The following is a 12,727-nucleotide window of genomic DNA, read 5'->3' as shown; positions in this document are numbered from 1 at the left end:
CCAATTTTAAGTTAACAGCTATCAACTTAGTTTACTGCTCAACTCCGCAGCTTTATAATTTCGAACCAAACCCAGAAGAAAAGGGAATTATGAAAGCTTTCCACGTTTAGCTCGACGGCAAGGGAATTCTAACTCATGATTACCGTCAATTATTGAGGTTATATTACGTTACTCTCCTTTTATAAATTGTCGTTAAAACTTTAAATAAATGCATTATTATTTACTAAAAACTAATATATGTGACAAATTTACTGATTATTTCCTTTTTACTGCATTAAACTTCATAAAAATTGCGATAAAATGGGTTGAAGGTGGTTTCAAGAAACCAGTCACAAACTCACAAAAGCTTCATTGTAGTTTGTAGCACAAGAAAGTAACCCTTACGAAAATTTAAGGTATTTTAAGGTTGATTTGAGGTATTTTTGAGGTATCGAAGTTGTTTTGAGGTATATTTAAGGTTGCAGAGAAAACAGCAATAAAAATTATACCTCGTAAAGGTTGTAATTAAGGTGTACGAGGTTGATTTATATATACTTCAGCTTGTTTTGAGGTTGTTTAAAATTCACTTCAAATCAATCAGACTGATAAGGTGATTTTTAAGGTATACCAGGTTTATTTTCTTACACTTGTAACAAAAGAGTATTTTGAGGTAGAAAATTTTTTTACCTTATTTCAACTAACGAGAGTGAGGTATTTATTGAGGTATATGAAGTCATTTTATTTATACCTAAGCTAATTTTGAGGTTGTTTTAAATTCTCTTCAAATCATCCAGACTGATAAGGGATTTTTAAGGTATACGAGATTGTTTTTCTTACTCTTGTAGCAAAAGAGATATTTATGGGGTATAAAAAATATACCTTTTTTCTACTAACGATAGTGAGGTATTTACGAGGTATAAAAAAAATATACCTTATTTCAACTAAAGAGAGTGGGGTATTTATTGAGGTGTATGAAGTCATTTTATTTATACCTAAGCTTGTTTTAAGGTTATTTAAAGTACACTTCATATTAACTAGCTCACTTCCCAGAGTTCCATGTGAGCCGGCAAATGGCGTGTGTGTTGACAATCGAAAGTCTATTCGAAATTAGAAAGTGTGCTTGACATTTATTAATTTAGTTTTATCACTTTTAATCAAATATGCTTCGATTTTCAAACTTAAATTTTATTATTTTTGTTTTAAAGATGCTTCCTGATCTTAAATAGTTTAAGTTGGGGGATATTCTTAGAAGCTATTAGTGTAGGCTTAGCAATAAGAGAGAACAATCGAAATATTTCTCGTCGCTGTTTAGGGTAACGTTACTGGTGAATCGTTACAGCAGGTTAAGCACAGTATATTTTATTGTTTGTAATTTATTCAAATATAACTATTCTTTTATTTTGCTTAAATGTATATGTTTCAACGTTGCAGTATGCAAGCTGATTAGTTGAGTAAAATGTTCATAATTTCTCTTATAAATAAATCATTGAAAATTGAAATATCTTTAAAATAGCGATTTTGCTTTGAAATTCTACTACAGCTATATGCTTATCATTTGCTCGGATATCTGTTGCAAAGTTTATATTGTTGTTTATGAGTCAAAATATGTATCATAACACTATTTTAAATCTGATTTTTTTTTTTAAATCTGATTTACGTGCAATTTCTTTTTCTTACATACATGTATATATATATATATATATATATTATATATATATATATATATATATATATATATATATATATATATATATATATATATATATATATATATATATATATATATATTTATATATATATATATATATATATTTATAGAGCTTATCTACTGTTCCCTGATATTGCTGAGATGACCTAGGCTGTAAATAGCACATGTGCAGCAGCGATGAAGAAGTGACTAGCAAGTTGCTGCTCAACCTTCTCCTAGGAAATAGTTCTGAATTCATACCATAAAGAAAAAGTAATCTCTCCTAATAAACTACAGCATTTATTCAATTGTTGATAACAATAGTTTGTTAGATATTTGATAATTGAAAACTAGTAACTGTACTAGCTCACTTTTTTATGTTTGATCACACTGCTATTTTCACTACGTGTTATTTTTTCTCAATTTACCCACGTTAATTATTTACTAAGCAGATTGTTATTACTTATTAAAATATTGAATAGAATTAAATTTAACCCGATTTCAAGTTTATATGACAATTTGTTTCAAGGTTATGGGCATTTTTATGCAGCTGTTTACGGTTCACTACTTCAAAAATGTGCGAATTTCGGAAATCTTAAATTTTTCAGAAATATGTCAGTATAGTATGCAATTTTAATCCTGAATTGAATAAAATCAATTGCAAATGAAAACAGTTATTGTTGAAAGTAATATGCATTATTTTGAATTTCATCCTATGGGATGTGTATTTATATTTAAACAAGTGCTTGTAACAACTAACTATTAGTTTTATTCTGCTCGGTATTATAAGTTATATAGGAGATATTATACTCAACTTATTTTAAAAGTATTATTTCAAATCATTCTCTCTTAGACATTTTCCTCACATAAAATTACTCACATCTTTAAAATAAATGCTCCTTATCAGCTTGTAATTTGTTCTATTCGATTGAGTGTAAAAAAAGAATAAAAATTGGTACATAACTTTAAAATTTTAATTTATTAAACGATTGTTGATTCTTGATTACATTGGTTAAAACATATTAAAATAACTATTTTTTAGGAAACTCTCATGTTATTGACAATAATGTAAGTCCTTTTCAGAATCAGCGTCAAAAATTTAAAAAAAAGCTATTAGTTTCATGAAGTCTGACAAAAAGCTTAAAAATATAGACTAGGTTTATTAAGTTTAAAGATTTGTAAAAAAAAGAAGAAAAATCTAATTAAACTTAGAAGTACCATAATGTTGACAGATGTATTGAAGAATAAAAAGTGTTAAAATTGTATAATAAGATTGAAATTATATATTTGAATTTCTGTAAATGTTGTTAATGTTAATACTGTCTTCAGTGTATTTTATTTTGTGGCTGTGATACATGTCATGCTTTTTAGCTACGAGGATTGAATAGAAATGGCAGAAGAGTAATACTATTCATCTGAAAAAGAAAATTAATTTCATCCAGTTAATTTAAATCATAAAAAAAACAACTTTTGATATTTTAAAACCTGCCACTATTATTGTAAATATGACTTTCCTACTAATTCATTTTTTTCCCTTTTAGGTTCCAATAATTACAAGTTTCAACATGTAGACGAAAACAGTATTTGAAATAATTTTGTTGGTTTGTAAAAAAAAAAAAAAAAAATGAAATTTTAGTTTTAAATAAAAGTAATTTGAATTTCAGCTGACTAATTATTTAAATTTGTAGTTTTATAGCTTTAAAAATTCAAGCACCTTAGACAATTATCTTCTAAAAATACGAGTGGATAAGTGTTATTTTAAGATGATTTAATTCAATCTATTAAAGTTATAGAAGAATTATGCATTTGAAACTTTCTTTAATAGCTTAAAAGAAGTAATTACTGCCGAAGGTTTAATATTAAAAATTTCAGGTTGATAAATGATCTCTACTAGTGAAAAAAATGTAATGATATACATTATTCTTCATATTATGCATATAATATCTTTATACGAGTATATATATATATTATATTTTTTATATAGTGAGTCTAAAAATTAATTAACTATGTGGTCCGTATAACACCTCACCTTTGTAAGTGCTAAAAAAAAAAACAGATTTAGGTAGAGCTACATAAGCCTGAAGTGTAAAATGTCGCATCTTTGGTTGATAAATTAATACTTCTAAAAATACAAAAATATATACTTGAGGTTACGAAATAATAACTTAAGGTAGAACATGGAGCACATGGCGCTAATAAAAAATAACCTTTCCAAGTGTGGAAAATACATTTCAGGTTGATTTATAACAACCAGAAGTGTAAAATGGCCCACCTTAGGTTGAAAAATCTACAAGCATAAAATTATATACCTGAGGTTGAAAAATACATCTAGGGTTGATTTATAACAACCAGAAGTGTAAAACGACTCACCACAGGTTGATAAATATGTACCTCTACAAGCATAAATTATATACCTGAGGTTGAAAAACAATTACCTTAAGTCGAACAAAATACACCTGAGGTAGATTTATAATAAGCTGAAGTGTAAAATGACACACCATAGGTTGAAAAATATATACCTCTACAAGCATAAAATTAGATATCTGAGGTTGAAAAATAATTACCTGAAGTCAAACAAAATACACCTGAGGTTGATTTATAATAACCTGAAGTATAATGACACACCTTAGGTTGTTGAATAAATACTTCCACAAGTGTAAAAAAAGTATACTTCAGGCTGATAAGTAATAACCTAAAGTTGAAAATGAAACACTTTAAAGTAGTAAATATCTACCTCTACACAGATGTAAAATTAAACACCTCAGGTTGAAACATATATACCTCTGGAGGTATATTTGAGCTTGATTTTGAGGTATTCATTTGCACCCTTTTCAACCTTAACGACGTATTTAAATAACAACCTCATTTATACCTCGATTTTCTCATAACATAAGGGAAAATACTTGAAAGTGAAACTAGTCACAAGTGTCAGCACCAGGCGTCGTCTTTTCTCTCTCTCTCTTTTTTTTCTGTTCGATATGGATCAGATTACTTTTCTTCATAACTTCGCCATCATTTTGATACCGAACTGCTCGTTATCAGACTTCAGGACGTGAATCACAAGGTTAGATAGATGCGACTTGTTAAGTTGTTAGCTTAGGTTCCAAAGTATTCCGGAAAGAATAATTGAAAAGTAAGACTAAAAATTCTTTAAACATTTATTATTTTTAAGTGTTAATAATTGTGAAAATGGGAAAAAATTTCTATTTTGATAAAATAAAAAAAAAAGACTTTTCCCCCCTACTTAGCTGTTTATTTATAGATATTGTACCTATAAGCCCTAGCAACAATTGTACCTTGGCCCCAGTTGGTCTCAATATGGGTCCTATGAACATGTTCTGAGGGATCAATATTTGGATGTCAATTTCGACCTATATAGGGCTTATATTGGCTGAATAATTACTATAAAATATCGGGTGAATCTGACAATTCCATATAGGACTGATATTGCAGTAGAATATGGGGTGAATAGGACAATTCTATACAGTATTGGAAAAATATTGACTTTCTGAACACTTATTGAGCTTAAATTCGGGAATACTAGTCCAATGAGGACCCAAATTATTTTGCTGCTAGGGAGGTGGACAAAAGGAATTGTTTGTTCGGTTTAAAAATTCGATCCATGGGAAAATAGTGCCGTGTAAAGAAGAAGCTTCCTGGTAGCATAAAGCAACGGCTCCCAATTTTTTCGGTTGAAGAAAACTAAATAGTCAATCGTTTTTCGACGGAATTCTGATTTTATAAATTAAGTTTATTAAAGTAATTGTGAACGCTTTAACCCATATAAGGCTATTTTTGATATATTTATTGAGAGGAAGGAAGATTTTTCAATGTTTTGTCAACAATAATTGCTTTGTCAATAAGAATAACAATCTTTAATTAGGTTTCATATCCGATATATATATAAGTTCAAAATGAAGAATAAAACAAAGAAAAATTATAGACATATGAGAAAAAGGGGGTGGGAAATAATAAGTAAAAAAATAACAAACAACAGTTAATTAAAAAAAAAATGAAATGCTAATTAAAAAACCGGAAAAAAAGCCGGAAAAAAAGATGTAATCTTTTCTTCAGCCCACACGATTATATCCGCAAAACAGAGTGCTTTCTGATATTGTATCAATAAAGCCAAAGCAAAATATATTAATACAATAGTGTGAGGAGCACACAAAATTTTTTTTATAAAAATAACAACAAATAAAAATTTAAAATAAGTAAAAATAACATGTAAAAACAGATAATAAAATAAAATAAAAGGAAAAAATATTAAAAAGGGGGGGATTCATTAATTTACATTTCAAAATTCTTTGTTTCGATCTTATAAAAGCCAAAATGGGCAAAATTTTGCCTAATAATAGGAAAAGTTTAGATAATTTATATTTCGTTATTAACTTTCAAAATCCTATTTTCGATAAGATCAAATTTCACAACATTTTTGAAAATTTCAAAGCTTTATTTCCATTAAAAGATTTTAACATAATTAAAAGTTTTAAATATAACAAATCTCTTGGTAGAACCATATTTAACTATAATGATATAAGCAAAAATTTAGGGAGTATTAATATATCCGATTATGAATGCCACTGTGAGGAGGATAAATATTTTGATTTTGTTGATAAACATATTATTACTGGTAATTTAAATATTATAGAAAACTTCGAACTTAGGAATTTAATGATAAAAGTCACAAAATTTAGACCCATTTACCATATATCAATCAATAAGATTCTAAAATACTTTCTTAATGATCTCAATAGTTTTTGCTTAAAGATATCAAATAGATTCTCTTTACCTTTAGGTATGCTAACAGAATGGAAATGGGGAGTTTATTATTACTTTAAAAACTTTATTTTCAATAATAAGGATAATTTAAATAAGAATAAAAATTCAACAAATTTTTCTAATATTGTTCAATCAATTAAGCAACTTCAAAAAAATTTTGTAATTACTCCCATAGACAAAGCTAACAATAATTATGCTATATTCTGTAAAAAATTCTATGCTGAATTTTTAAATACGGAATTAAAAAAATAGTAAAAATTTTGAACTTAGTAATTTCAATAATAATATTGCCATTAAAAAAATTTTAGCTTTTTACAAGAGATTAAAAATTAAAATTAGCAATATACAATTTCCTTACTTAATTATCAGTCCTAAATTTCATAAAATTCCAGTAAAATTTAGAACTATCACATGTGGGTCTAATACTTATTTAACTAAACTTGGCACCATTTTCTCTAACTACTTAAATAAGATTATTAACTATATTACTAAAGAAGGTTTCTCTTGGATTATCACTAATAATCAACCGATTTTAGATTTCATTAAGCATAATAAAATTAATTCTATTGCGACTTTTGATTTCCAGAATCTTTTCAATAGCATTCCCCTTTCTAAACTAAAAGATGTCCTTTTGAATTATTACCATGATTTTAAAAATATCCTTTGTTGCGATTTTGATTATTGGGAAATTCTGATTAATTTTTGTCTTTTTAATAATTATCTTTACAATGGAAGGGATATTTTTCTTCAAATTAATGGAATACCACAGGGATCTAATTATTCATCTCTCTTAGCTAACTTATTTTTGCATTATTATGAAAAAAATTATACTCTTAGTATTAAATTTGTTTTCAGATATATTGATGACTTAATTATCTTTAATTTCCAAGATTTTATTGTTTTATTGAGTGATATATACCCTGAGGAATTAATCTTACTTCGTAATCATGATGATAATATTAATTTCAATTTTTTGGATTTGGGTATTATGAAAGTTGAAAATATCTGCTTTGTTGATTTATACGATAAAAGAAATGATTTTAATTTTAATATTAATAAACTAGTTACTTGGAATTCTAATGTTTCTAGGAGCATCTATTTAAATACCACTTTTAATGAAATGAACAGAATTAAAAGAATATGTAGTAATATTTATTTATCCAAAAAACAAATCGATAAACTCTTTCAAAATCTGATAAAAAACAATGGATACCCAACTAATGTAATAAAATTTTATATAAAATCATTGAATTAATCGTATATTTTGGTGGATATATTTACTAAACATTTTTTTTGTTAATTTTTATGATTTTCCCATGTGCAAATCCATTTCAGGTAAATCCATTGCCAAAATTATTTACTAAATAATTTCTTTGTTAATTTATATAATTTTTCCATGTGCAAATCCATTTCGGGCAAATCCGAGGTTAGAATTATTTACTAAAAATTCCTTTACTAAATAATTTCCTTTGTTAATCTATACAGTTTTTCCATGTGCAAATCCATTTCGGGCAAATCCGTGGCTAAAATTATCTACTAAAATTTTTTCTTTGTTAATTTTTCCATGTGCATATCCATTTCGGGCAAATCCGTGTTAAAATTATCTATTATAATTTTTTTCTTTGATAATTTAAATAATTTTTCTATGTGCTAATCCATATCGTGCAAATCCACGGCTAAAATTATTTGCAAAACAGGCAATTTATGTTTCTATTTTCTATTTTTTCTTAAATAAACATCTATCTTCTAAAACTATTTATGATCAATTTTTTAAATTATCCAGTATAATATTACCTTTTTCGGGCCCATCCTTGGTAACTAACAAATTAAAACTCAGAATAACAAATCACTTCAGCAGTGCAGTAAGAACGACACTTTAAAACCCTCTTGTTACACTCAATTTGCGCTTTTGTTTTCATCTTTTGTTTTCATATTTTGTAATCTGGAAATCTTTCTGAGAAAACATTTTTAAACCATTCTTGAAAAATATCCGTCCATGTAAGTTGTTCTGATTTTGCTACTCGCTTTATTGTCCCCCCTTTTTAATGTTTTTTCTTTTTATTTTATTTTATTATCTGTTTTTACATGTTATTTTTACTTATTTTTAATTTTTATTTGTTGTTATTTTTATAAAAATTTTTTTTGAGTGCTCCTCACACTATTGTATTAATATATTTTGCTTTGGCTTTATTGATACAATATCAGAAAGCACTCTGTTTTGCGGATATAATCGTGTGGGCTGAAGAAAAGATTATATCTTTTTTTTCCGGCTTTTTTTCCGGTTTTTTAATTAACCTTTCATTTTTTTTTAATTAACTGTTGTTTGTTATTTTTTTACTTATTATTTCCCACCCCCCTTTTTTTCATATGTCTATAATTTTTCTTTGTTTTATTCTTCATTTTGAACTTATCTAATGAGTGCTGCTTACTTGCAGCTTAAGCGCAATAAATGAAACTTATTGTTTTTCTTAACTTTCTTAGTGTTTTCTTGTATTTATTTACATATATATATATATATATATATATATATATATATATATATATATATATATATATATATATATATATATATATATATATATATATATATATATATATATATATATATATATATATATATATATATATATATATATATATATATATATATATATATATATATATATGGTCACCCCTGACAGACAGGCAGCATGCACAACGAGTATGCATGCTGTTTATAAGGGAGTTACGGAGGACTTGTTGAAGACCCTCCCATTCTTCCACCAGAGCAATTTTTAACTCCAGAATAGTTCTGGGGGGAGGTTGGCGCATCACAATAGCTCTCCCAAGAGCATCCCAAGTATGTTCAATAGGATTCAGGTGAGAGGATTTGGCTGGGCAATCCATTCGTTGAATATCTTCCCCTTCCAGATACTCATCAACCATGAGATCCCTATGTGGTTGCGCATTGTTGTCCATAAAAATGAACTCAGGACCAACAGAGCCCCTGAAAAGACGCACATAGGGCTCTAGGACCTCCTGCCTGTACCTCTGGGCATTCACGCAACCATTGTTAAACACGGAGCGGTGTGCGGGTATCTTGCATGTGCGAATGAATGTGCGAAAATGCTTTCCATCTTTTAATTTTGTCCACCAGTATATATATATATATATATATATATATTGAATGAAGTCGGTCGAATGGTTCCCGGGAAACCGAATTTTGAAAAAGTCACAGATTTAAAATTCGATTTCTCAGGAACTATTCGACCGATTTCGTTCAATTTTGACACTTAGAATTACATTCCTTAAAATGATGTAAAAATTTTCATACGTTTTAATTTAAACTTTTTCGATTATTAAATAAAATTATCATAAAAAAACAAATACATATTAATTTTTTTTTTTGCATGAAATTACTCTTGGATAAATTAGTTTTATAACAGAGTGCAAAAACTTTTCAATTCGCTAAAAAAAGTTCTCGCAATATGGTGAAACACGAAAAAATAATTTACAAGCAAAAATGTATTTTTTATAATATCCTTAACTAGAGTCCCACCAACTTGATTATAAATAATAAATATGTGTAACGAATATACCCACGTTTCGACGCAACATACGTAAACAACTACAAACGTGCACTAAACTTGCTAACTTCAAAACGATTAATTTAATTAATTATTCCAAGTGATATTCGTCCCGCAGTGGACTGATCGTTAAGACACGGTTCCCAGCAGATCACCGAAGTCAAGCATCACTGGCTGCGGTCAGTGTGCGGGTGGGTGACCACTTGGATCAGTCTGCGTAGGTGCCGAGGGTGTGCGGTATTGGTCCTCGTTAAACTGTTCTACCGTAAAGTGCTCGACTTCGCGTGCAGGTCGTTGGGCTACCGAAGCGGGGGTGCCATCCCCTCTGCAGAGGATCAAAATTGTGATGGCATGTCTAGGAATTATCCTCAGGGATGTTTCCCAGACCGTCACCAATAGCCCATTGTGCAGCTCTAGTGCGACGTAAATGAACTACAACAACAATAACCAATTCATATTCTACTTGGCTTCCGCAATAGTTAATGGACAGTCTACAACGATATAAAAACTATACCACGAGAATATCTCCAGGCATGCTTTCAAATTCAGCCGAAATTATGATCATTTCATGGGTCCACAGACATCATGTCGCATACTATCGTAATTTAAGGTGATCCCATAGGAAAAAGTTACAGGGACTGACATGCTGCTCACGCGAAGAGCGCGCAACGATACCCGCTCGATCAATTCACGTGAAAACGTGATTTTCACCTTCTCAATGTGACTTTATGATAAGTTATATGTTGCATACAGTAACTTTAATGATGTATATAAAGCTATGGTCTCTATTATATATAATCAGAAGAAAATATATAATTGGAAATGTCTTGTTTTAATTTTTTTATTTTATTTTTACAGGTCATAACTTTTCTTGATAATGGCAGGTGCAAATTCTAAAAGAAAGAAACTACAGTTAATTGCTGCAGGTAGAGATGTTGCTGATTATATTGTAGGTAGCCATAGAGCTCTAGAAATCTTCAAGGCTTCTTATAGCGAATGGGATGAACATCGTGGTAAAAGCATATCTCTACTTGAGAAATTACAAGAAGTCGTGGAAAAGTCCACCAGAGAATTTGACAAAATCGCTGATGTGATCCAAGGAATGAACACACTTGGCGACAATATTCCACGCCCAACTGCTACTTTCGGAGCAAGGATAGCTGCCGCCATCGGTACCTTTTTTTCAGGATTGTTCGCGAAACAAATGAGCGAGAAAGAATTGAAAGCCAGAGAATTTGAAATAAGACAGACATTTCAGAAAGATATCGACTCAACAACTCTATTTTATGTGCACGGACTACAGTGTAGCTCTCAATTTGAAGAGACGCGTCAATGTATCAAAACATTCCATCGTTTGGTAACCCAAGAGGAGGAATTGGAGTCTATTATAGATGACGAGGATGTGCTAGAGTTTTTGAATGAGATAGCTTTTTATAATCCAGAGAACATAAGCGTATTTTACAGAAGACTCAAATCCCTTTATGTAAAGCTTTTGAAGAGCTCTAAGTCTGCAGAAACCAGGCATTTTACTAGAGTTTTTGAAGAGGTACCTGCTTCGGTTCAGATCATTGATTTACTCGCATGGAGATTTGAGAATGATTATGATGTCAAAATGATAGACAATGCATGGAAGGAACTATTTGATCTATTCCTCAACCCTCAAAATTTTGATGTAAAACGATTTTGGGACAAAATTACAGATTGTATTTTTTTCCTTACTACAGAGCGTAACATTTTACAAAGAATTTATTCGGAGAAAATATGCAGCAATTATCATAAAATGTAAATTTTTTTTAAAAAAAACAAAAATGCAAAGAGTTTTGAAAAAACCATAGGAAAAAATAGAGGATTAGTTAATTTAGTTTCCTATAATCAAAATTTAAAGTCTAATTTGCTAAGTAGTAGTTTTTTAGGATTTTTAAACTTGTATTTGATTTGCTACAGCCTTTATTTTGTTAAAATATAAACGACACTTATTAATATATAAATTGTCAAACATAGTTGCATACTATTTACTGCATATCTATGTTTTTGTAAGTTATTTTACTAAATTGTAAAATTCTAATAAGTAGACAATTTTCTTTGTACTACACTGTAATATCACAAGTTCACACGAAAAGGCAACAACAGACACTACTATCTGAGAATCAGTTAAATATAATTCCATTATTCAGATCGGAAAAACCTCAACCTTATTAAATTTGTAACAAATTGCAGTTAGATAATATTTACCTTGAATTTTATTGCTTGCAATGAAAAATTAATTCAGAAATGAAAAAAAAAGAAACGAAACTTGGAATCTAATGTTATGCAAGCATTAATCAATAAATGACCTTGTATTATTAATGCTTTTTTTTATTAACCTATACAACATAGCCATAAGTTAATATATACTATATACAAATGAGTAAAATTTTAAAGCTCCACTTTGAGTTTGTAATTTCAAAACCACTCTGCAACTGTAAAAAGATTGAAAATTTCTAGTCTAGAAGGCTTATGCTGGAAGGGCCTTAGCAAACAAGGAAACAATAGCCATATTAATGATTGACATAGCCAAAGCGTTTGACAAAGTTTGGCATACAGGAGCAATTTTCAAGCTAATACAACTAAACTTTCCTCCCGGACTTATTAAACTTCTTTCATGCTACCTTACAAACAGAACCTTCCATGTCACCATTCAAAACAGTAAATTTTCCAAACGAATCATAACTGC

The 12,727-nt window shown here is 28.9% G+C and overlaps 1 protein-coding gene across 1 annotated transcript; it reads left to right on the top strand.

The window, feature by feature from the left end:
* Window positions 1–4,670: 4,670 nt before the first annotated feature.
* LOC147806135 (uncharacterized) lies at window positions 4,671–12,361 on the top strand. Its single transcript, XM_087150259.1, has 2 exons — window positions 4,671–4,799; window positions 10,873–12,361. Exon 2 carries the CDS (start codon window positions 10,892–10,894, stop codon window positions 11,798–11,800), a length of 909 nt encoding a protein of 302 aa, XP_087006385.1. The 5' UTR covers window positions 4,671–4,799; window positions 10,873–10,891; the 3' UTR covers window positions 11,801–12,361.
* Window positions 12,362–12,727: the final 366 nt, after the last annotated feature.

This window comes from Parasteatoda tepidariorum, chromosome 8 (assembly GCF_982258835.1).
Source record: "Parasteatoda tepidariorum strain Cologne lab strain chromosome 8, Ptep-v5.0, whole genome shotgun sequence".
In the NCBI taxonomy this organism is placed as follows: domain Eukaryota; kingdom Metazoa; phylum Arthropoda; class Arachnida; order Araneae; family Theridiidae; genus Parasteatoda; species Parasteatoda tepidariorum.
This window is presented reverse-complemented; position numbering and strand designations above follow the sequence as displayed.